We start from the raw sequence: 27,435 nt of genomic DNA on the forward strand, positions 1-27,435 counted from the left end.
ACAATTGTTTCAGCTCTTCCCATATTATATAGTGTGGTGTAAATAAAGAATGGTCTGGAATAAATAATATTAGTTCACATAAAGTATAAGTTATTGAGATGATATTTTGACAAAATCCACCATTTGCTATCAACAAAACTAGACAATCCATTAAAAGTTTCTGTTTTTTGTAAAGAAAACAAGAGATAAATAATTTGTGTTAACTATCTTTGTACAACTGTTTATTGAAGATTGTGGTAGTGATGGGATGATAATTTTGTTAATGTTTACTGCATGATGATGGAATCTAGTCTATGGCTAGCTTTCATGTACCTAGATAAATCACATAAAATTGTTATAGCCTCCATTACCATTGGAAATGGGGGCTATATAGGAGTCACTTTGTCCGTCGGTCGGTCTGTCTGTCGGTCTGTCCCGAAATTTTATCCGATCTTCACCAAACTTGGTCACAAGTTGTATCTATATGATGTATAGGTCAAGTTTGAATATGGGTCTTGGGTAAAAAACTAGGTCACGGGGTCACTAAGTGTGTTTTAAACCAAAGGTTTGTCCGGACCATAACTATGTCATTTAGCGTTAGATTTTAAAATAACTTGGTACATTTGTTCACCATCATGGGACAGTGTGTCGTGTGAAAAAAGTATGTCAATATCTCTAAGGCCAAGGTCACACTTGGAGTTCAAAGGTCAAATGCTTGTCCGGGCCATTACTTTATCATTTATTGTGAGATTTTAAAATCATTTGGCAAATTTGTTCACCATCATTAGACGGTGTGTCGCTTAAAAGAATTACGTCGATATCTTCAAGGTCAAGGTCACACTGTGAGTTTAAAGATAAAAAATGGCCGTAAATGAGCTTTTCTGGGCAATAATTATGTCATTCATTGTGAGATATTAAAATCATTTGGCACATTTGTTAACCATCATTGGACGGTGTGTCATGCGAAAGAATTACGTTGATATATTCAAGGTCAAGGTCACACTTTAAGTTCAAAGGTAAAAAATGGCCATAAATGAGCTTGCCCGGGCCATAACTATGTTGTTCATTGTCAGATATTACAATCATTTGGCACATTTGTTCACCATCATTGGCCGGTTTGTCGCGTGAAAGAATTACGTCGATATCTCCAAGGTCAAGGTCACACTTTGAGTTCAAAGGTCAAAAATGGCCATAAATGAGCTTGTCCGGGCCATAACTATGTCATTCATTGTGTAATTTTAAAATCATTTTGCACATTTGTTCACCATCATTGGATGGTGTGTCGCACGAAAGAATTACGTCGATATCTCCAAGGTCAAGGTCACACTGTGAGTTCAAAGGTCAAAAATGGCCGTAAATGATCTTGTCCGGGCCATAACTATGTCATTCATTGTGAGATTTTAAAATTACGTGGTACATTTGTTCACAATCATTGGACAATGTGTCATGCGAAAGAATTATGTCGATATCTTCAAGGTCAAGGTCACACCTTGAGTTCAAAAGTGAAAAATGACCATAAATGAGCCATAACTTATATATATAATGTCATTAATGGTGAGATTTTAAAATGACTCTGTACATTCATTTCGTTCACAGTCATTGAACAGCGTGTCATGCGAAAGAATTCAAGAGTTCAAAGGTCAAATGGCCATAAATAATAATGGCATAATAATTCTTAAAAATCGCCATTTAGATTCTCTTGTTTTGTGAAGACAGCATGCAAAAAAGTCTGTGTCAATGCGGCATGTGGGGGTATACGTCACGTCTGTGACAAAGCTCTAGTTTTCTCAGTGTCTTCCACCTGGCAGAAAATTTGCTTGTAATGGGAAATCAAAGTCATGTGATGTCTAAAAATTACAAAAACACTTGTTATTATGATATTGTTTGTGTTTAAACAAGGACAGGTGTTTTAAAAAAGGCTTGCTTTAACAGGAATGAAGCTAAAATTGCTATTTGGTATCGCTACCATGGTTTGAAATTGTGACACTGACTAAAATTGAATACGGAAGTCTGTGTGTAAGGTTTCTGTAATTGTTACTTGTTATTGTATCTTTCCTGTGCACTGAAGAGGATTGGATGTGAAGCAATGTTTGCATAAAAATGTCAAATTTAATTCCATAGGAATACTTTTTATAAGCAAGTTATGGTCGGTGACATGTTTGTAAAGAAATACTTATATGTCAAAAGGTTTGACAGCTCATGCAGTGAAATTATCTCTAAAGGTCTTTTTTTTATGTACCCCACCACTATAGTGGGGGACATATTGTTTTTGCCCTGTCTGTTGGTTTGTGTGTTTGTTTGTTTTTTTGTTTGCCCCAACTTTAACATTTGCAATAATATTTGTCATGCATGTGTATCTCATGGAGCTGCACATTTTGAGTGGTGAAAGGTCAAGGTCATCCTTCAAGGTCAAAGGTCAAATATATAGCTTCATAGCGGCGCAAACGGGGACATAGTGTCTCTGACAAACACATATCTTGTTTAAATATATGAGCCACGCTCAGTAAAAAAGGGTTGTCATGCATGTGGGCAAAGTGTCATCCCAGGTTAGCTCGTGCATGTGGGCAAAGTGTCATCCCAGGTTAGCTCATGCATGTGGGCAAAGTGTCATCCCAGGTTAGCTCATGCATTCTGCACAATTTAATTAGGGACGACACTTTCAGCCTAAACTTGTGTGTCGCTTAAGTTGAAGTCTACGTAATAATAGAGTATAAGCTAAAATGAAGTATAAGCTTAACATGAAGTCTAAGCTCAAAATGAAGTCTTATATAAAATGAAGTTTGAGTTAAAATGAAGTCTGAGCTAGAATGAAGTCTGAGCTCAAATGTAGTCTGAGCTCAAATGAAGTCTGAGCTGGAATGAAGTCTCTAAGTCAGAAACCAATCCAATCAAGAGTAAAATATCATCACAGTAGAGATCATGTTATTTTTACAAGCTTGTTTATATTTAAGAGGCTGTGTATATAGAATGTCTGCCAGAATGTCAGTTTGTTTATAATAAAGTGGGGATGATGGATGTGCCATGGTCTGAGGGAGATGGGAGGGTGGGGGTAGTGATGGATGCCAAGTGATGTGCTGTGCATGTTAAAGCTTATCTCAGAAATCCAAGTGCCCATTAAATGCTAGTGAATTTGGCATTAACCTGTAAGGCTATCTTTTGTATCTTGGTGTACTTAAAAATGCTATAAATCTATGTTTCATAATCATGTAATTAAATACATGGTTATGTTAAAAGATGTCTCTAGTCTGCGGTAAAGTTACCTACTTTATTTATTTCTTTGGTTGCTTGTAAGTTGAGATATTATTTTAGACCATCTTGCAAGCTACTAACTTTAGGGTGGATTATAGAAGTAAATACAGCAGGTTTATTACCACTCCTTGTAAAAGAACAACTTATTACTGAAATTTCTGGTATTTCCCAGACAATTTTCTAGTATATTTTCTAGACAATGTTGTTGTATATTAACTAAACAATGTTCTTGTATATTTTCTAGACAAAATGTCTTTGTACATTTTTCTAGACAATGTTATTGTATATTTTCAGTTTGACAAGTTGCCAACCAATCCCTTCTTGCGACAAGGGGTAAGTTCTGTTAATATAAATATAAGCGTTCACATTATTTAAACCTTTCCTTTTGAAGTTTTTCCATGTATATACACTAGTCAGGCTTGACTCTGTAATTTACAATTATCTCACCTCCGTAAAAAATGACCTAATCCAGAGCAGTCACCATTGTGTATTGTCCATACCCCCCCATACACCCTGAGTAATTTCCATACACCTTGATAATCCAATACTCAGTTGAGATATAATTGTTACAAAGTTAGTAGCTGATGGTGTATGGGATATACACCCTCAGTACTTTCATTATACCATACTCACCCTATTATTTTCACATTCACCTCTGCTTTATCATAACCATCTGTATAGAATCATACAACACTATTGAGATATCTCTGATAGTACCACCATTTTATCTGCTATGGCTTGCTGTAGCATCCTGTATTTGTTGTTGTTGTCCTCCAGATAGACATTCACAGCTGCCAAGATGATATTCACCAAGGGTCTTATAAAAAAAAAAAGAAAAAAAAAAAAAGAAAAAGGATTCAATAAAGAAAAATTCTTAACTTTATCATTACCCTTAAAAAATCAAGTGTTAAAACACCAAAAAAATATTTAAATAATTATGATATTAGTACCCTGTGTATTAAAGACTGTGAACATATGCAGATGTTTTGGTATTTAGGTAATAATATATTATTTTTAATAATCAGTTGAACATTTATTTGGAATTACTTGAGATACCTTTTGAATTCTATCCCATAGCTGTATTTGTGTATCATTGCCAACCATATAAGAACCTTTATGACATCACCTGGTACTCATGTGTTGTTTAAATGGCAGCTCTTAAGTTAACAGCATATTTCGAGAGTTTAGTGTGATTTTTTTTTTTTTTGTAGTAATATCAAACAGATTCAACAGTTTCACACTTAATAGTAAAATTTGTGTCCAATTGCATAACTCGAACAACATGGATTGAACAATATAAGAACAAATATGTCAGTTGCTAAGTCTGAAAATAAGTCAGTGATCTAATTTTAATAATATCGGATGAATACAGACCACTGTGGTTCCACAACCTGTTACTCAGGCCTAATTAATAATGTTCGTCTAATTCACAGATATTCATTTGCTTATGAAACTCTTTTTTGAAGCTAAATGCAATGGTTTTGTTTGCAAGTATATTGTAAAAATGAAGAAGTTGTGAAGTAAAACAGAATCAATTTGTGAGAGATACAAAAAAGTTACTTAATAGATTTAGTGCATGGAAACTAAAAAAAGGAACACAATTTTAGAGGCAAACAACTTTGACAATGAATTGACATATTCATTTAAAATTGATTAGAGGACATATTACATGACTTTGACCATTGGTGAATGAATGGTGTGATACATGCATTCCAATCTTCTCACCTCAATATCACAACCAGCTGCTCTGTCTTGCACTGCACATTGTCTTCTTAAGAACTAATGGCTAGTTTAGTTCCTAACCTTTACAAAAGCAAGTTATTGGGGGATAAGTCAGTCTTCTGATGTCATCAGTCTTGTGTACCATGTATATGGTCCGTGCTCTGTGAAAAAGGGGTTTAATGCATGTGCATTAGGTGTCGTCCCAGATTAGCCTGTGCAGTTTGCATACTTTCATATTTTCTTTTAGGCCAGAATTTTTTTATAAAATGATTTTTACGGATTTTTTTTCTAAAAGTGTCGGGTAGGAGGACGGGAAAAAAAAGAAAAAAAAGATGGGTGACCAAATATGCACTCATTTTAAAAATGTTATGGTATGAAGTTCTTTTTACTAAGCAACCACAGTGATTTTTTTTAAACATGTTGATGTGCAAAATGATCATAATCATAAAGTTTTTTAATTAGTTTGAATTTTAAAAATATCTTAACTGGTTCAAAAGTTTGCAATTTTTTCACTCTAATAAACTTTTTGGTGATTTTTTGCTGAGCATTTTATTATGCTCCCCCCCCCCAAAAAAATTGGGGGGAGCATATAGTCGCCGCTTCGTCTGTCCGTCCGTGCGTCCTTGTGTCCGTGTGTCCCTCCGTGCACAATTTTTGTCCAGGGTATTTCTCAGCAACTAATGACCGGAATTCAATGAAACTTTATGGGAAGCTTAACTACCAAGAGGAGATGTGCATATTATCAGCAGGTTCTGGTCGGATGATTTTTCACAGAGTTATGGCCCTTTGAAATTTTCCATTAAATGTACATATAGTGCAATTCTTGTCCGGGCTATTTCTCAACAACTAATGACCGGAATTCAATGAAACTTTATGGGAAGCTTCACTACCAAGAGGAGATGTGCATATAATCAGCGGGTTCTGGTCGGATGATTTTTCACAGAGTTATGGCCCTTTGAAATTTTCCATTAACTGTACATATAGTGCAATTCTTGTCCAGGCTATTACTCAGCAACTAATGACCGGAATTCAATGAAACTTTATGGGAAGCTTCACTACCAAGAGGAGATGTGCATATTATCAGCCGGTTCTGGTCGGATGATTTTTCACAGAGAAATGGCTCTTTGAAATTTTCTATAAACTGTACATATAGTGCAATTCTTGTCCGGGCTATTTCTCCCCAACTACTGACTGGAATACAATGAAGCTTTATGGGAAGCTTAACTACCTTGAGGAGATGCGCATGTTATTTGTGGGTTCTGGTTAGATGATTTATTTAGAAAGTTATGGCCCTTTGAAATTTTTAAGTTGCTAAACCATCCATTGTATTATTTTGTCCTCAAGACGTTTCCTTTTATCTGAATATATAGTGCAATATTGTGACAAAAAAAAACTTTGGGGAGCATCACCTGTCCCCGACGGTTTCTTGTTTTCTTTGTTTTAATTGTCTCATTTGGTTGAAACTTGCCATCTGTATGGGTTTTTTTCACAAGGAATCCATATTTTGCATTAAAAATACTTTATCTCAACAAACAACAAATAAGCTAGTGAGGTTTAAAAGCAACATTTAATAGTTTATTTTCCAGTTAAAATCAATACCCAGACAAATACAAAAAGCATAATAAAACGCTTTTCAGGGGTTTCACTGGCCAAAAAAATGTTGTTGACACTTCATCTGAGAACTGAAAACCGCCGTGTTTCAGAATTATTTATTAAAACCTAGAATCACACAAATATACATCATCTGAAAGGAAAAATAAATCAAACATCAGAAAATAAAGCATCTCAATTCAAATAGTTAAACAGTTTCATTTGGTCATTTGGACATGATATACATCAACTTCTGTTTATTATCAAATTTCACAGATTTTAAAACAACACCTACATTTATTGTTACAAGGTTTTCTGTTAGCTGTGGTGGTTGATTTCCAGGTTCAATTAAATGAATATTTTTCACAAATATTTCTTGACAGAAAGGTCCAGGATAATTGCCACCATCCATTCTGGGTGGCAGACGTCTTGGGGGGGGGGGGGGGGGGGGGGGGGGGAACGTCTGGGGAGGTGACGTCCGGAAACCATCCATTCTTGTTGTCTGAAATAACACAAAACATATTTTTACAAACTATATACAACAAATCGACACATAAATAGCACTATCTTTATATGTCCGAATTTTAACATATCCGAAATATAGTACATCGAGTGAACGACCTACTTTTGATTTCAGAAATAGTTGGTATCTTAATTAAAATATATCGTTCCCAGAACATTATAATAATGGAACTGTTAAACATAAATGCTCACAAATGCCTGTTGAAACAAGTTAACATGTGTTTTTGTCATGGTATTGATTAAAGAAATAGCTTCCCTAATGATTGTTATAATTATTGATCTTCGTGACGGTTTATCCCAGAATAACATAATTGATAGTTCAATGTCATACAGGAGCCGTTAATCCGATAATAACCCCCATAAACTTGACTATTTTATTTCGACATTCATGGTTTTAAATCGTTTTAAAAACTGTTGATTTTGCGATTTTTGAACTTTTGGTACCAACCAGTTCGGAACAAAAACGAAGTTTCGTACCCATTTCGTACCCATTGAAAATAACGAAAAAACACATATTATATGCACAAAATTTTCACTACAACTGCATTAAACAACAAATAAAATTTTATTCGTTAAAATATGACAGTATTTGTGCCTAAAATATGGAAGGTTTAAAGTTGATAGGCGTAAATGGGTTTCGCATTTCGAGCACCTGTTAAATTAAAATGTTCTTTTCTTATTGCTTTCATAATAATGTTTAGTCATTCTAATACTATCAATTTTACAAAATTGTAAAAAAATAATAAAATATTTACTTACAAATCGATTGCATTCAGGATTTCATTTGACGGTTGCATAATTATTGGGAAATTAGCAGACTTTGCTGTTGAAAGCGTTATAGCGTTCTTGAACAAACAATGATGGCGTAGCTTTTCGTAAATTCCAGCACATGTACATGATGAAGGATGTTCACGTATTCATGTGGGTAATTAACACTGGGTTTATTATGATGATTTATTTTAACTTTTTGTAAAACCCGGCAAGCGTTTCGTGTTTAAAAGCCACCTTTTGGCATCCGAAAAAATCGAGTTTAAAAAAAATAATTTTGGTTTCGTCAAAAATTGGAGTCGGCGGGTCCAAAATCATTTTATTAAAAAATTCTGGCCTTAAAGAAAGTCTCTTCTAAGCGAAAATCTAGTTAAGGCTGAAAGTGTCGTCCCCGATAATTCTGTGCTTACTGCACAGGCTAATCTGGAACAACACTTTATGCACATGCATTAAACCCCTTTTTCACAGAGAATGGCCCTTATAAAGATATGAGCCACGATCTGTGAACGCATGCCGTCTGTGGACTTTACTGGCTAATCTGCTACTGAATACTTAATACACATGCATTAAGCCAAATTTTCACAGAGGGCCACGTACATGTATGTGTTGATTGTGGGTGCAGCTCACACATATGGTTTAATTTCATGGATATTGTATGTAAAAGTGGAAAAGGACACACATTAATCTACAAGTATTATTGTTCATCTGTTAAAATGTTTTGACATTGTGGTATGCAACTGTCTCAATTTAATGTTAAAGATTAATTATGCTGTGAAATTTGTAAAAGCTGAATATTTGGAAAAATGGCCCATAACATTTAGCTTTTATGGCACTCTTTATAATAGACAATGCATGCTTCTTCAAAGCTGTTTTGCACTTCATTTAATACACAATCTGTGCCCATAACACCAGCACTACAACTTATTGACCATTCTGATGACATCATCAGTGTGTGTGTGGGTGGGGGTTCATGCATATGTGTGGCTGCTGTGTATTTCTAGTTGCCCGCTCGCCCACCCGGGATAGCAGAGCCTGCCCCACGTCTCCTCACATCGACTAAAGATAAGCCTCTAGGGCACCCACACCCCTCCCTTAGCTCCGCGGTAAGTTCCCTCCAGGATTTCAGCCGTAGATGACACTGAGAGTCATCCTCACCCAGGTTGTGTACATGGCCTACATGGGCAGCTATTTACCAATCATACCTCATGACTATGGATTTGGTTGAAGTCTTGGCATTCTCGTTGATAAATGCTTGAAGATGAAGCTTAATTTTTGGTGGAGAAATTGCAAAGTCATTAAGACCATTTATATCTCTTAGACTGAAGACAACCCCCTTGACCAAAGAGGTTTTCATGTCTTTAGTTAACTCCTTTGGTCATGGAGGTACCCCTTGTACAAGTGTTGTTTATGGCATTAATTGTTCATTCTAATTCAGTTACAGATACTTGTGGAAAATAATTCTTTTTGTTATTATCTTAAGAATGGTTTGGTAAATACAAGTCCATGCAGCTATTCATAATTGTTTTCAGTAGAGCTGTTGTTAGCAATTTCTTGAATTTCTCAGTTGTGCAGTATCAAATATTAAAATATTTGTACTCATTTTTTGGTGTTTGTATTTTAATGCTTTTTTTTTTGTTCTACATATTTGCAGTTTTTGCCTTGCAAACTGCGTGATACGGCACAAACTGAAAGGTGTTGGTTCCCCTAAATTATCACATTTGAGTGCATTCATACCTGTCCATTTCTCACCTCTCCTATTTACCCTTTCATAACGTTCGTACTCATTATCACCTTCCTACTTCCTGACACTCTGATTTTGTATATATATGTCTCCTGCTTCATTGCGACAGCAGTCATTTCTGAATAAAATTGTGTTTGATTATTTGGATTTACATAAAAGAAAACACAATAATTATCCTGACGTCTTTACCTCAAGAAAATTTGTCTGGCAGCAACTGTGTAATATATTTGTCTGGCAGCAACTGTGTAATATATTTGTCTGGCAGCAACTGTGTAATATATTTGTTTGGCAGCAACTGTGTTATATATTTCTCTGGCAGCAACTGTGTAATATATTTGTCTGGCAGCAACTGTGTAATATATTTGAGCGGTGCTCTGTGACAAGAGGGTTTAATGCATGTGCATAAAGTGTCGTCTTAGATTAGCCTGTGCAGTGTGCACAGGCAAATCAGGGACCACACTTTCCGCCTAAACTGGATTTTTTACTTTCTTTAAGCAAAAAATATCATAAAAGCTGAAAGTGTCGTTCCGGTTAAGCTTGTGCGGACAGAACATGCATTAAACCCCCTGTTCAGTGAGAACGGCTCAAATGTATTTATTTCCTAAAAAAGATATTTGTCAATTAAAAATTATACATAATTAAAGATATTTTCAGATAAACAGGAATCATATGTCAAGGATAATTGTATTTATTTAAACAAACAGTTGTTTGCCAATCAAAGGTTATACACAATAGTTGAATAGTGTTGGATAAACAGGAATTTTACAACATTGGTTTTAATATGATCAGCTGATGTTGTGGGATACATTATAATGCTCATAATTGATTAACAGACCTAAGACACTGTCTGGACATAGAGTCACGGTGGGGAATGCTGTATTTTCAGATGGCAGGCCTGCCTGGCTACCCTCCACCCATGACTGACGCCCTCCAGTCAGGTATACCAGGGGCATTCCAGCCTAAGGTAATGTATGTTTTGCATTTTTTATTAATTTGCAGTTTCAGTTTTTAAGTTAATATTAAGGTTTTTGTTTTATCTTTGCTATTACTACATAACAAATCCTAAAAGTTGACTTAAAATAATAAACAGCGGTAAACAGTTGTAAACCATTGTTATTTTGAATAAAACAGGGTTTGAGTATTCATTCTCCAGTATTTCTTACTTACATGAGAGGTACCGTAGGTTTCCTCGTATAGCGCGCTCCTGTGTATAGCGCGCAGGCTGTTTTTTAAATGCAAAAATGGAGAAAATAATATTTAAAGACAATAAAACCACCAAATCGGACCGAAAATGGCCGCTATTTTACTATTGCACAATCCAATAATCCGGGGCATTGGAAAGCTTTATAAAGCATTCAAAATAGAAAGCGTCATTATGATTAGGAGCATGGGTTGAATAGCACTATACTTTTCTGACAATTTTGTAATTTTCTAGCAAAAGATTGACAGTCCACGTGCATTTCATGAAAAACATGAAAAAATAAGAATTAGTGTTCATCGTGTGATTTTTCCTCGGGGAAAGCATGGGCATTAAATTTGAATGTCGCATGGGAGACAGGTATACAGTTGTTGAGTTATGCGGGCGTAGCACTATATTTTGACAATTTTATTGAATGTTTGAAACGCCACTGTTAAACGTTCAATATTTATACACACAAAATGCGATTGCATATTTTCACATTCTCAAGTGTCAATTAGTGTCTCAAATGTCAATTAGCGTCTTAACAAGTCGTGGCACATATTACTCAATCACATCTGCCAATTAATTACGAAGTGCAAAATGACCCCCTTTCACACCTACTGTTACCAGCAAAAAAGACCTCGTTCGCACCTACCCTTGCCTGCACCTACCCTTGCCTGCACTACAGAATGTCAACAACAGTCCCCATCGGAATTCATCAGTTAAGAAGTGTAAAAACACAAACAAAGAAATGTCCGCAAGTTTATTCAAACAAATTTATTTTTGACCAAAACTTCTTCTACCGCGTTCATATCTACCAGTAGCGACTTCTTGTTGTTTTGACAAAGGCCCCTCAGTCTGTACGATTATAGGGTGGTAGTTTTCTGGAAAATAAATGGCGGCCATTTTGATTACAGACATATTTTTACCAATTTAGCAGCCAGGATAGCATTGTATCAATGTATAGCGTGCACCAGCTTTTTAATTTGAATTTTGGAGGTAAAACACTGCACGCTATACAAGGAAACCTACGGTAAGCAGGTTTGTGACATTGGCTGCATGGTTTCCAGGGTCTATCTGGTGTCCACCCTGGTCTTGGCCCACTGTTCATACCCGGGCGTGAACTGGAGAAGGCAGGGGGCTCCCACATTCCAGCAGCCATTCCTACCCTGCCCACCACTGCCAAGGTAACCTTTCTACACCATACACACACTCATTGTGAGCTTTGGGAAAGTGTTGTCCCTCATTGTTAAAAACATTTTTGTCCCACATTGTTAGCTCACCTGAGCACAACGTGCTCATGGTGAGCTTTTGTGGTCACCTTTTGTCCGTCGTGCGTAGTGCGTCGTGCATGCGTCATCAACATTTGCCTTGTGAACACTGTAGAGGCCACATTTATTGTCCAATCTTCATGAAACTTGGTCAGAACATTTGTCCCGATGATACCTCGACTGAGTTCGAAACTGGGTCATGCTGGGTCAAAAACTAGGTCACTAGGTTAAAAAATAGAAAAACCTGGTGAACACTGTAGAAGTCACATTTGATGCCCAATCTTCATGTAAATTTTGCCAAAATGTTTGTCTTAATGATATGTTGGTTGAGTTCAAAAATTGTTCCGGTCTGTTGAAAAACATGGCCACCAGGGGGCGGGGCAGTTTTCCTTATATGGCTATATAGAAACCTTGTGAACACTCTAGAAGTCACAATTTTTGCTCAATCATCATGAAAGTTGGTCAAAACGTTGGTTTTATTGATATCTCCGATGAGTTCGAAAATGGTCCAGATCGGTGAAAAAACATGGCCGCCAGGGAACAGTTTTCTCTATATGTATATAGTGAAAAACATTTGAACACTCTAGAAGTCACATTTTTGGTTCAATCTTCATGAAATTTGGTCAGAACATTTGTTTCCTGGATACAACGGTTGAGTTTGAAAATGGTTCAGATCGGTAAAAAAACATGGCTGCCAGGGGGGGGGGGGGTCTCTTTCCTTATATTTATATAGTAAAAAAGCTTGTGAACACTCTAGAAGTCACATTTTTTGCCTAATCATCATGAAATTTGTCAAAACATTGGTTATGTGGATACCTCGGACGAGTTTGAAAATAGTCGTGAACATTTGAAAAACATGGCCATAATAACAGAGGATTATTATGTTGATGATTGGTTGGGGATGAAGTGCAACAAACGTATTTTTGTCATCTGAAAACCCTTTATTAAATAATCTCAAAATTTTAAGTAGTAATATTGATTTCACAGAAAATTACTTAGGGGAGAAACAACTGTATATAACAGTTAAGAGTCAGGCCCCAAATTCCTGTGCTGGCCACTTTTCACACATTTTGTTGCATGTAATTTAATGGCCACAGACCAATGAAATAACCATTAGCCACAGCAGGTACCTCATTATCTCTGACAGTTGCTTGATGCCTTACCCCTTGTTTACAGCCCTTTGCGGTGAACAGCATGGAACAGCAATTGCTATACAGTGGTATCAATATAGAGATAAACACATAAATACATCTGTCTAGCATTTATTTTCGTATAAAAATCAGCATGCTGACTGCATAAAAAGAACAGATTACAACATTGAAGCAAGCTCTTGAAATAGCAAAAATATGTACTTATATATTTCCAAGAAAGGTTTGTACAATATATATATATTTAATGGGCGTGATATTTCATATTTCTTAGCTTTTAGTACAGTGATGCCTGATTGAACTTACTCAATATGGCTATTATTTAACTTATAACTATCACAAAGTCCCAGTGTATATTATGAATATCAAGAAGAAAAAGTAAAGATATGTACGTAAAAATATCATTTACAGCTTAGGCAACAACTGTTGTCAAAAATCAATTATATTGATCAATAAAAAATAGATTGAAATATTCTCAAACTTTACTGTTGAACATTTATTGACAAAAAACTATCGTGTCTACATGTACACATAACATATCACAGATATACTTTGTTCAAGAATTAAAGAGATAGAGAAAATGTACTTAAAACCAACTATTTGCGATACTTATGATATTAAATGCAGCTCGTATTTGAGAATAAATTTCACAATTAAAATGCATGAATAAATTTCACAATTAAAATGCATTTTAGTTTTGCATTGGTTGTAAATAAAGAGTAGAGGCGTAGAGGAATTGTTTACAAACAACACTTACATGTACAAATGTGAATAATTAACAAAAATTAACTCTTAAATGAAATATGAAATTTTATTTTAAATCATATATACAGATTGATATACAAAAGTCATGTAGGCCTACATGGATGATATGTGAAATACAGTATTATGTGAAAGTCAGAAATACCATTATTCTAATTAATTTTATATACAGACGTCATGTATGATATGTGAAATGCAGTATTAATTGAAAATCAGAGTATCATTGTTTTAAATAACTTTGAATGGAAAAACAGTGAAAACGTATTTTAATAATAGAGCACACTAAGTCTGTACTACCGCCTGTCTGCTCAGCACTTTTGAAGATTTTACACTAAATAATCGAACCATAAAGCGCAAGTTAAGTATGTACGCCTGTCTGTATGAAGTACTTTTATTATTTTGAACACCACCTTCCCAGAATAGTTTAATTCCTTTGGGTCTCAGGTGAGTGCCTTAGGGCCCATGGCCCTCTTGTTGAAAAATAAGCTTACTGATGTGTTCAAAATATTTTGTGCTGATTGGTTCAAATATTTTTTTTCTTAAAAAGAAAAAACACACACACCAAAAGAGCATCATCACGGAGTAAGAATTAATGGTATATCAAATTTCAACAGCCTTGTGAATAAAATCCTGATCAATTTCATATGTTTAATATAGCATTTTACATATTTAAATTAAAAACTTAACTGTTTTAAATATATGTTCAGTTCTAAAGTAGGAGGAACCACAATTAAGAATTAACTGAGTATTTGAACTTGATACATTCAGAAGCCAGGCAAGTGGTGTGCAGTACACGTGCGAATAGCGTGGGAGATCTACAGGAACCAACAAAAGTCCTCTGACAAGCCCAACCTAGACTCCAAGGAACTGTTGCGTCCTCCTAGTCACCTCCATCCGGTCTCCAGCCTGTCAAGGGCCCCTGACCTCCAGGGCGGGGCTGCCTCCTCCCTTCTGGGGGGCCCTCCTGGTAGACCCCTACTGGAGTCAAGTCCCAACAGCCATCTGTGTGAGTACTCAAACATTTTGTAATTACTTTAATCCTGATTGTGCATTATCCTGTATTGATGATTATCAAAATAAACAGAAATTGATGTGAAATGCCTTACAGGCAATTAGGAAACTAAAAGAAAGCACTTTCTTTGTGTTTCCATAATGTGCAGACAAATACAAATGGGATATTAAAAACTAGCTTATTGTGCATTTAAGAACTTATGTTATGTGGTAAAAAGTTGTAGTGTCAACTTTATTTTATAATGTCAGTGTGTTTTTGTATGCCCCCCTTCGAAGAAGATGTGGTATTTTGTTTTGCACATGTCGGTCTGTCCGTCTGTCCGTCCACCAGATAGTTTTTGGAGGATAACTCAAGAACGCTTAGGCCTAGGATCATGAAACTTAATAGGTACATTGATCATGACTTGTAGATGACCCCTATTGATTTTGAGGTCAATAGGTCAAAGGTCAAGGTCACAGTGACTCAAAGAAGTAAAATGGTTTTCAGATGATAACTCAAGAACGCTTACGCCTAGGATTATGAAACTTCATAGGTACATTGGTCATGACTCGCAGATGACCCCTATTGATTATCAGGTCACTAGGTCAAAGGTCAAGGTCACAGTGACTTGAAATAGAAAAATGGTTTCCGGATGATAACTCAAGAACGCTTTCGCCTAGGATCATGAAACTTCATAGGTACATTGATCATGACTGGCAGATAACCCCTATTGATTTTCAGGTCACTAGGTCAAAGGTCTAGGTCACAGTGACCCGAAATAGTAAAATGGTTTCCGGATGATAACTCAAGAATTGTTACGCCTAGGATCATGAAACTTTATAGGTACATTGATCATGACTTGCAGATGACCCCTAATAATTTTCAGGTCACTAGGTCAAAGGTCAAGGTCACAGTGACTCCAAACAGTAAAATGGTTTCCTGATGATAACTCAAGAATAATTAGGCCTAGAATCATGAAACTTAATAGGTACATTGATCATGACTGGCAGATGACCCCTATTGACTTTCAGGTCACTAGGTCAAAGGTCAAGGTCACAGTGACAAAAAAACGTGTTCACACAATGGCTGCCACTACAACTGACAGCCCATTTGGGGGGCATGCATGTTTTACAAACAGCCCTTGTTTCATTCAAAATCGGGTCGGTAACAGGATCCATTCCCAATGGAAAAAAGTATATATTTTTCCCAAATGGGAGCTAAAAATTCCCAATGGAAGGTTTTTTTGTTTTTTTTATTTATTTTTAGATCTCAATATTTTGCTCATCTCCCACCCATATAAGATCAACCATAGCAAATTTATTACTGGATGCAATTGTATCCTCAATTTTGAAGCATTTGTTAGCAAAACAACAACAACACTAATTCCAATTTTCGTATAAATGCCGCGAATTTTCCCAATCCAGAGGGAACCGTCCCCATTCCCAAAATGGTGAAAAAAACACTGAATTTGTACATATGCAGCAATATCTGATTTAAGATCATACATGCACTCCTTCAAATCAGTCATATATTCAACAACACTAATTCCAATTTTCGTATAAATGTCGTGAATTTTCCCAATCCAAAGGGAACCGGCCCCATTCCCAAAATGGTGGAAAAAACACTGAATTTGTATATATGCAGCAATATCTGTTTTAAGATTGACATGCACTCCTTCAAATCAGTCATATTTTAAAAGAAAACTAGAAATGGCGCGGCAGAGGCCGACGCGTATCCCCACGCCGCATGTTTGACCCAGTAACTGTTGAGATTGACCGCATTGTCATAAGAATAGTACAGTATCAATTAGAAGTGAATCGGTGTAGAAATGAAGAAATTATAGTAAAAGGCAATTTTGTGTGGATGTGGCCTATTTGGGTGGGGCTCCCCAGGGTTGGTAATTGGGCCATGCATAGTTGAGATTGACCGTATTGTCATAAGAGAAGTTCAGTATCAATTAGAAGTGAATCAGTGTATAAATGAAGAAGTTATATTAAAAGGCAATTTTGGGTGGGTGTGGCCTATGTGGGTGGGGCGCCTAAGGGTTGGTAATGGGGCCATGCATAGTTGAGATTGACCGTAATTGTCATGCATAGTTGAGATTGACCGTATTGTCATAAGAGAATTTCAGTATTAATTTGAAGTGAATCGGTGTAGAAATTAAGAAATTATAATAAAAGGCAATTTTGGGTGGGTGTGGTCTATGTGGACAGGGCGCCCCAGGGTTGGTAATGGGGCCATGCATAGTTGAGATTGACCGTATTGTCATAAGAGAAGTTCAGTATCAATTTGAAGTAAATCGGTGCAGAAATGAAGAAGTTAATGTAAAATAACATAAAAAATGAGTGAAAATCTCTGACCCGGCCCCGCCCCAACCCCCATAACTTTTGACCCAGGGGTCAGATCAAAATTCCAAATAGTGCAGGGTCGCACATATGCTCATAGCTACCATGTGTGTAAGTTTCAAGGTTCTAGTGCTTTAAGTGTAGGAGGAGATAGTGGCCGGGACGGACAGACAGACAGACAGACAGACGGACGGACGGCGGAGATAACCACAATATCCCCACGCTTTTTGAAAAGCGTGGGGATAATTATTTGTATTGTTTCAATACTTACTTTTAGGATATTTTAACTAGGGAGTTTTAAGACAATTATTTAAATTTTAGTGCAGCAATCTGTTTCAATTGATTGATTCTCACTGGGTACAGGGAAACTGCATTTTAACTCTCATTTCAACAGTTTTCACAGGCTTTTTCTTTGCATATCTACAGGTTCATTAAACGGACTCATTCCCAAACTGGAATTGTAAAAAAATCCCAATTGAAAATATAATAATCCCAATTTCCACACATTTGTTTCTTTTTTTTAAGAACAGAGTATCTAATGATTATTGTATCTCAATTTTATTATCCCCCCCATAGGCGGAGGGATATTGTTTTGCGTTGTCCATCTGTCTTTCCGTACGGCACTTTTGTGTCCGGAGCCTTATCTTGAAAGTGCTTTGTCAGATTTCATTGAAACTTGGTATGAATATATGGTTAAGAGGATGCAGGCCAAATGGCATTGTACACCATCTGTTAATAACAGAGTTATGGCTCTTTGTATGTTGAAAAAATGCTCACTTTTATGTCCCTAGCCATATCTTGGAAGTGCTCTGGCGGATTTCATTGACACTTGGTATGAGTATATATATGGATAAGAGGAGGATGCACACCAAATGGCATTGTACACTATATGTTCATAACAGAGTTATGACCCTTTGTATCTTGAAAAAACGCTCTTTTTTTGTGTCCCGAGCCATATCTTGGAAGTGCTTTGGCGGATTTCATTGAAACTTGGTATGAGTGTCCAGAAGCATATTGGCAGGGGATATCAATTCAACGAATTTGCTTGTTGCAATAACATTTAACAAAGCATATGGCTATAATATATATTGCTTACTTCTTGTTACATGTATTTGAAATGTTGTAGAAATTGTTTTTAATTAATTTTTCCCTAATCAGTGGGCTTTTCGCACGAAAAAATTCCAAATCCCAAAATTGATTTTTATGTCCCCACCACTATAGTGGGGGACATATTGTTTTTGCCCTGTCTGTTGGTTTGTTTGTTGGTTTGTTTGTTTGCCCCAACTTAAACATTTGCCATAACTGTTGCAATATTGAAGCAACTTGATATTTGGCATGCATGTGTATCTCATGGAGCTGCACATTTTGAGTGGTGAAAGGTTAAGGTCATCCTTCAAGGTCAAAGGTCATATATGGGGACATAGTGTTTCACAAACACATCGCTTGTTTTTTCTCAAAATAGCCTGGAAAAAGCATGTTCCAACAACAACTCAATATGAACTATAAACAACACTATTTGCTGTCTGTACTGGGAGATATAAGAGTTTATTTGGTATACATGCAGGCAGCATTTAGTATTTTTTCAACATATCACAGTCATGCAACATTGAAAGTTAGTAAAAAGCTTGCACTGTTCAGTCTGTTGTGAAATATTTATGAGCATTCGTTTTTTGCTGTCTCTGCAACAGCTGCTGTAGCCTTTAGTTGGCCTCTGAAGAATTCTGGTTCTCTGTTTTCCATGCATTTTTCATATAATGCTAGTGCAAACTTCATTTCATATACTTGCAGTACTTGCCAGGTGTTCTTTTTGTCATCTGTTCAGCCGATGTTCTTCATTTCAATACAAAGGTTATGATACATGATAGCTTAACTTTAATAGATCTGCAAGGAAGTGATAGGGTTTGGTTAGAGTTATCAAAAGAGTATTGTTACTGGGAAGTATTTAAAACCTTAACCAAGTTGTTATGGGCTAATATAAACAAATTCCTTAGTAATATTTTTGAACAGCATTAAAATTGCATCCTTTAGAGGCTATTCTTTTTCCGAGAATGTTATTGGAAATCTCTTTATTCATAAAGTGACAGTTATAGCCATTTGTTAATTTTGGGAAACAGAAGAGACTTGAGCCTGGCTAATAAAAGTATTATGATTGTTACATTCAACCTTCATTGTACATTATCAACATAAGCTCAATAATACAAACTCTGGTTATTTTTTAGCTGGACTTCCTCATAGTGTTGGTTCATATAGGGTGGGTAACATTCCTTGGTGTGAAGTAGTAGATACAAATTGAGACTGGTTTTTGAACTGCTTATTTCGATAACTTACATTCTCATTATTGTCTTCTAACTCCAGCGTCATCATTCCCTCGTCCATCCCCATACGCTATCAGCAGTAGTAGCAGCAGCCTCAGTAGTAACCTGGGTCTGGGAACTGTAGGCCTGCCATCATCCAGCCGGGATCTGGGAGCAGGTTTGGGCAACCCAGACTGGCCCCGGATTCACCGTACACCTCCCACTTTCCCGCCGGGCATGTGGGGTTGCCCGGATGAGCGGGAGAAGGAGCTGGAGCGGGAACGAGAGATTGCCCTGGAGCGGAGAAGGGAAGAGGAAAATAGGTCAGTGAGGAAAACAGAGGCACTGTGAAGTAACTGGGTCGTCATTTTAACCCTTTCCCCTATAAGAAGCCAAGTGAAAATGGCTTTTGCAACCAGCATAAACCAGAACAGCCTGCGAGTAACTCACAGTCTGTTAAGGTTTTATGCTGTTTGCTGCTCATCAGTAACTAAGGGTTGGAAATGATGCCTTTAAACCTTGAATATAACCGGTAATATAACTTTCTAAGGGGCTTAAATGCGTGAAAATCTAAGTGGGAAAGGGTTAAACTGATAGCCATTCAAAGTTAGAGTTTGAACTTGTGGTAAAATTTGGTGCCATTTGTTTTCTTGGAGAAATTTTTATGTTGTTTATGTTAATATCTCTGAGTGGCTCAATGGTTTGATTAGGACAAAAATGGCTCGTTCTCTCTGAAAATTTCAAGCATATAGTAATGAACCAGTAATTGCCCATAAATTATCCTTTAATGGCAAATGAATCTTAACAGCATGTTAGATGTAAATCAGTAAAACAAAACAAGCAACATGCTTATACAAAATTTCAAGTTTTTTTAGCATGGGAATTTATGAAGAATCAACATGCTGTTTGAAGTGAAATTTATTTACATAAATATTATAACTTCATCCAAAAATTAATGTGTGCTAGGTTGATTGGCCATAAAAGATGTGAGCACTTCACCTTTTGTAAATTAACATTTGCATGATTATGTTTATTGCATGTAATTTTGGTTTAATTGCATAAAATTTAGTTTTGCTTATTCAGACAATATCTTATTTGGTTTATTGTATGACTTCTTTTTAAATACTCAATTTTGTATTAAAAGACATTAATATGCAGATAATGTTTTACATTTAATAATAAATATATGTTTAATCATTTCTTTGATATATTCATAGTGTTTTTATGTAACATATTTCTATTGTGCATTTCTTAAGTAATGTCTTTTCTTTCAGAGAAAGAAGGATGTTCGACAATGATCGCCATAGATACTCTAGTTTTGACGATCGAAGTCGAGAGAGGGACAGACGGGAAAGTGAGTTGCTGGGCAAGTCTAGGTCTCGGTCACGGTCTCCAATGAGGAATGGAAGGGACTCTGTGAAATCAGACAGGAGTTACGACAGGAAACAGGAGGAAAATAGTGTGCTAAAAGTGAAGGAAGAACGCAGGGAAAGCTTGACTAGAGAGGAAGAGCATAATAGTATTCTTGGTGAACGTGAACGTATGAGGAAAAATGAACTTCTAGGGCAGACCAGTTTACGGGTGCCGGACATTTTTATGCAGGCTAGCCTGATGGACCGGGCCCGCATGATGACGCCGTCTATGCTTGGCATGGATCGTGTTCCCCCACACCCTGCAGTGTGGAGTAACCTATTTGATAAGGGGCCCATGGATTTCCAGAACCATCGCCTAAGTTTTCAGCGGGAAATGGAGCAGGCGCGAGACCACCTGTTTGGACGCTACCCAGGGCCCACTGGCATTCCCCTGGGCTTCCCCCCAGGATTGTCTCACTTTGAACAGGAACGCTTCAAGGACGAAATGTACTTCCGTGAGAAAAAGGAGTACATGGATAGATTGCCTGTTTATGAAAGGGAAAGACTATTTTATGACAATAAACTGCCCCCAGGTTTGAGACCTCAAGATCATTTACATCCTTCCATGGCTCACAGTTATGCCCACACAATGAACACAGCCTTGCATACTCATGTCAAGCGCAGCTCCCCGGCAGTGGTTCCTGGTGCACCGCCACCTTTAATACACAATCATGTCCCCCACCCCAGGGGGCATAGCTCTCCGGCAGTGAACAAAACAAAAGGGGTCAGCCCCATAGACTCTGTGGGGGAGAGCAAAAGGGACTCAAACTCAAACTCTACTGACCCTGAAGCCCATTCCAGGTAGTGATACCACAAAGGGTCAAGGTCAAAAGGTCGAGGACTTTTAGTGTCAGGTTGAACTACTGACACGAACAAAGCATTGATCTTTCTTATGTGATACAATTTCTTGCAATACAGATTTGTTAGTTATTAAAATGATTTTAAAGAACAATATTTAGAAATGTGTTGCATATCAGGGTGATGAAATAATTGAAGATTTTTATTTTTCTGTGTACCACATTATGTTTGCTATTCTGCAAGTATAAATATACACTGTTTGTGTATTATTATGTCTTATTGCAATGCTTACAAAGCTTGAGTGCATATTGTGTTTTCGTTATGCTAGTATTAATGCAACACAAATGTTCAAATAGTGAGCTGTTTTTATGGCTAGTGTTCATTAATTTGGTGATCTCAGCCAGTGTTTCATTGTCTTTCAAAGTTCTCCCCCTTCATTGTCAGGATTAATTAGACATTTATCACACTTTTATAATGCTATTATGTGACTCTTTTCAATATGATGTCATGTTACATGTGTAATTTTTTTAATTAACAGGAGCAAATACTTACTAAAACAGACAGTAATTTATCAAATATTGTAAAGTTAAAAGAGGTGTCTGGTTATTTTGTATTTGTGAATGCAAATGCAGACTTACATTTCATCAGCCTGTTTGTTAGATTCTCTTAATTATATGTCAACAGACACACATATCCCAATACTGTAATTTAAAATAACAGAATAGGGCGTTACATTTTGATTTTCTTATTTGATTTTCTCTGGCATCAGTTAATGTAGACTGTTTTTTTAGGATGTTCATTCTTTTTCTACAAATGCATTGAATGGTATAAATTAGTATCGATAAATTATGATTGATTTATGCATATTTATTAATTTAGTACTTTACATTTATGTTTGCCAATTCTGTTTTTCAAACTGCAAAGTGCTGTTACCAGTAACTTTGCTTTTGAACTTTGTTCTCTCTTACACTGCACAACATGTTTAGTTCAAGAGAACAAGCCTTGAAACATTGAAATCCGAGTCGCATCATGAGAAATGGCCTTATGCCATGTACGGTCAGTCCAGATCCAGCCAAGCCTGCTCAATCGCGCAGTCTGGTCAGGAGCTAGGCTGTCACCTACTAGGTCACTCAAGGTTTGGTGGTCTCATTAGTGGACATAGTAGTTCCTGACCCCACATTGTGGATGCGCAGGCTGGTGTTAAGCTACGTTGGCTGTTAATAGGATGACACCCACTTTCCATAGCGCTGGTCATATTATATGTTTGATTCCTGGTCTTGAATAACTAGTGCTAAAGATACTTTTGTTTAACATAAAAAAAATCAAACAGTAGTAAAGAATATAATTATACTGGATTCCATTCACTCTGCATTCTGAAATGTTGGTCCTTGTTTTGCAAATTTTAGTAGTATGCAATTTTAATGCTTTTGCATAATTTTTTGTTGTTACAGATTGCAATGTGAAATATTGTGCTTAGCAGTATGTTAAAATTAAAAATAAAGAACTAAGAACATAAATTTATCCTTTTTTTCAATTACTTTGATTTAGCGCTCAATAAAACTGTTTAACATCATGATAATGATAGAAATTATAATTAATACAAATTTACATGCAAATATTCGCAGCAATTCTTGCTGTGCAATGAATTTTATGTTACATTTTCATATAAAAACCTTTCTTATATAGTTTACTGTTTGAAATTTTTATTTGGTGTTAATTTTAAATTCACTCAAGTTTATTGGCTCAAACTGTAGTAGATAAATTATTTGTAAAAAGCTGACATCTTAAGGAAAAGATTTATATAATCCTGTTTATGATTTGAGAAGAATGAAATGGGATAAAATGGTTATGGACTCTAATATAACAATGAATAAGCTGGTATGTACCAGCATTGAGAATGTTATTTGTACAATAACCTTATGTTTCTGCACAATAATGTATGCAAGTGTGTTCATCATTAACACTCATAGCAAGTTATTTCATTTGTATATTATGATTGTATATAGCTCCTTGAGAAGTGTGATTTATGCTGTCCTAGCATAGCTATAAATTAGTAGAGTGTTCTTTTCATGACTTGCACTTGACATATTGAAATAAATTGTAAAACTACTTAAACAATTTAGTTTTCTGTTGAAATGTCACATTCTTTTTACAAGAACTTGATTAATTTCTACTGGCCTTGCTAGCAGGATTTTCGTAAACATCAGTACATCAAACCAGTATGACATCTTGTACAGCAACACACCTAACCAGTATGACATCTTGTACATCAGTACACCAAACCAGTATGTTATGTTGTACCGCAATACACCTAACCAGTATGACATCATGTACATCACTACACCAAACCAGTATGACCTCTTTGTACATCAGTACACCCAACCAGTAGGACATCTTGTACAGCAACACACCTAACCAATATGACATCTTGTACATCAGTATATCAAACCAGTATGACATCTTGTACATCAGTATATCAAACCAGTATGACATCTTGTACATCAGTATATCAAACCAGTATGACATCTTGTACAGCAACACACCTAACCAATATGACATCTTGTACATCAGTATATCAAACCAGTATGACATCTTGTACATCAGTATATCAAACCAGTATGACATCTTGTACATCAGTATATCAAACCAGTATGACATCTTGTACAGCAACACACCTAACCAATATGACATCTTGTACATCAGTATATCAAACCAGTATGATATCCTGTAAATCAGTAAATCAAACCAGTTTGACATCTTGTGCATCAAATCAGTATGATATTTTGTACATCAGTACATCAAACCAGTATGACATCTTGAGGATCAGTACATTTAACCAGTATGTTGTATATCTCTACACCAAACCAGTATGACGTCTTGTACAGCAGTACATCAAACCAGTATAACATATTGAACATCAGTACATCAAACCAGTATGACATGGTACATCAGTACAGCAAACCAGTATGACATCTTGTACATCAGTACATCAAAACAGTATGACATCTTGTGTTTGAGTACATCTAACCAGTATGACATTGTACATCAGTACAGGAAACCAGTACGACATCTTGTACATCTCTACACCAAACCAGTACGACATCTTGTACATCAGTACACCAAACCAGTACAACATCTTGTACATCTCTGCACCAAACCAGTTTGACATTTTGTACATCAGTACACAAAACCGGTATGACATCTTGGATATCTCTACACCAAGCCAGTATGGCATCTTTAGGACCAGTACATCAAACCAGTATGACATATTGAACATCAGTACATCAAACCAGTATAACATATTGTACATCAGTACACCAAAACCAGTATGACATTGTGTACATCATTACATTAAACCACTAAGACATCTTGAGTATCAGTTCATCAAACCAGTATGAGATCGTGTACATCACTACATCAAACCAGTATGACATCTTGAGTATCAGTACATCAAACCAGTATGACATAATGTACATCAGTAGACATAACCATTACGACATCTTGTACTTCAGTACATCAAACCAGTATGACATCTTGTACATCAGTACATCAAACCAGTATGACATCTTGATATACATCAAACCAGTATGACATCTTTTATGTCAATACACCAAACCAGTATGACATCTTGTACATCAGTACATCAAACAAGTATGAAATCTTGTACATCAGTACAACAAACCAGTATGCCATACTGTACATCGGTACACAAAACCAGTATGTAATTTTGTACATCAATACACCAAATCAGTATGATATCTTGAGGATCAGAACATCAAACCAGTAGGTCATGTTGTACATCAGTACACGAAACCAGTACTACATCTTGTGCATCTCTACACCAAACCAGTTTGACATCTTGAACACCAGAACATCAAACCAGTATCACATCTTGAGGATTAGTACATCAAACCAGTATGACATCTTGTACATCAGTACATCAAACAAGCATGACATCTTGAGGATCAGTACATCAAACCACTATGCAATCTTGTACATCTCTATTACAAACCAGTATGACATCTTGTACATCAAACCAGTATGACATCTTGAACATCAGTATATCAAACCAGTATGATATTGTACATCAGTACACCAAACCAGTATGACATCTTGTACATCAGTACATCAAACCAGTATAACATCTTGAGGATCAGTACATTTAACCAGTATGACATATCGTACATCAGAACACGAAACCAGTACAACATCTTGCACATCAGTACATTAAACCAGTATGGCATCTGGTACATCTCTACATTAAACCAGTATGCCATCTTGTATAGCAACACACTTGTATGTTATATTGTAAATCAATGCACAAATTGTGTCTGACATTCTGTACATCATTACACCAAAACAGTATGTCATAATAAACATCAATACACAAATTCAGTATGACATCCTGTACATCTATTCACCAAGACAGTTTATCATAATATACATCAAAGCACAAATTAAGTATGTCATCCTTACATCAATACACCTAGCCAGTATGTCATATTGTAAATCAATGCACACATGCAGTATGACATCCTGTATATCAATTCACCAAAACAGTATGTCATAATATAAATCAATGCACAATTTAAGTTTGGAATCCTGTTCATCAAAACACCAAAACAGTATATCATAATAAACATCAATGTACAGATTCAGTACGGCATCCTGTACATCTATTCACCAAGACAGTATATCATAATATACATCAATGCACAAATTCAGTATGACATCCTGTACATCAATACACCTAGCCAGTATGTCATATTGTTAATCAATGCACATATTCAGTATGACATTCTGTACATCAATACACCTAACCAGTATGTCATATTGTAAATCAATGCACATATTCAGTCTGACATCCTGTACATCAATACACCTAGCCAGTATGTCATATTGTACATCAATGCACAAATTCAGTATGACATCCTGTACATCAATACACCTAGCCACTATATCATTTTGTAAATCAATGCACATATTCAGTCTGACATCCTGTACATCAATACACCTAGCCAGTATGTCATATTGTTAATCAATGCACATATTCAGTATGACATTCTGTACATCAATACACCTAGCCAGTATGTCATATTGTTAATCAATGCACATATTCAGTCTGACATCCTGTACATCAATACACCTAGCCAGTATGTCATATTGTTAATCAATGCACATACAGTAAAACTGCGATAATTCGAGGAAGCACGGGACTGATCTCGATGCTTGAGTTATCGCAGGTTTCGAGCAATCCATGGTTTTATTTGATTTCACTGTCTCGGTTGATGATGCTCAATTTTTGACCGCAAACACTTTATTTAACATGTAACATGGTGCTAGAGAAAAAAAGGCTTTGTAAAAATCGCTTTAGGTTACAGTATAATAAACAAAACAATAAGGATGATCGTAAATTCGTTTAATTAATTCAACATACACACAAAACACATATAAAATAACAAATATTCCATCAATATTCAATGTACATTTAGCATATTTAAAAAAAAGCACACAAGGTACGTACATGCGCATGAAAAAGAAACACTTAAAACAACATCCTCACTACACACTTAATATTTTATGTTCATTCAGTCAGACTTGTGTTGCGAAAAGTCTAGGATTAAAGATTGTCGCAACCCATTTGCTTCCCGGAACTGATGGCG

General features: G+C 36.1%; 1 protein-coding gene across 4 annotated transcripts in view; it reads left to right on the forward strand.

Moving 5' to 3' along the window:
- LOC127870341 (autism susceptibility gene 2 protein homolog) overlaps positions 1-23,881 on the forward strand; it is a 254,849-nt gene extending 230,968 nt beyond the window's left edge. For 3 of the 4 annotated variants that reach the window (XM_052412969.1, XM_052412987.1, XM_052412982.1), the window contains 7 exons: positions 3,523-3,561; positions 8,832-8,933; positions 10,458-10,535; positions 11,822-11,938; positions 14,701-14,938; positions 19,624-19,885; positions 20,837-23,881. In XM_052412969.1, the coding sequence (XP_052268929.1) occupies positions 3,523-3,561; positions 8,832-8,933; positions 10,458-10,535; positions 11,822-11,938; positions 14,701-14,938; positions 19,624-19,885; positions 20,837-21,779 (1,779 nt within the window). In that variant the 3' untranslated portion in view covers positions 21,780-23,881. The remainder of the gene's footprint in view (positions 1-3,522; positions 3,562-8,831; positions 8,934-10,457; positions 10,536-11,821; positions 11,939-14,700; positions 14,939-19,623; positions 19,886-20,836) is intronic. The other variant, XM_052412977.1, reaches the window with a different exon arrangement.
- Positions 23,882-27,435: the final 3,554 nt, after the last annotated feature.

The sequence above is a fragment of the Dreissena polymorpha genome, chromosome 1 (genome assembly GCF_020536995.1).
Source record: "Dreissena polymorpha isolate Duluth1 chromosome 1, UMN_Dpol_1.0, whole genome shotgun sequence".
NCBI lineage: Eukaryota > Metazoa > Mollusca > Bivalvia > Myida > Dreissenidae > Dreissena > Dreissena polymorpha.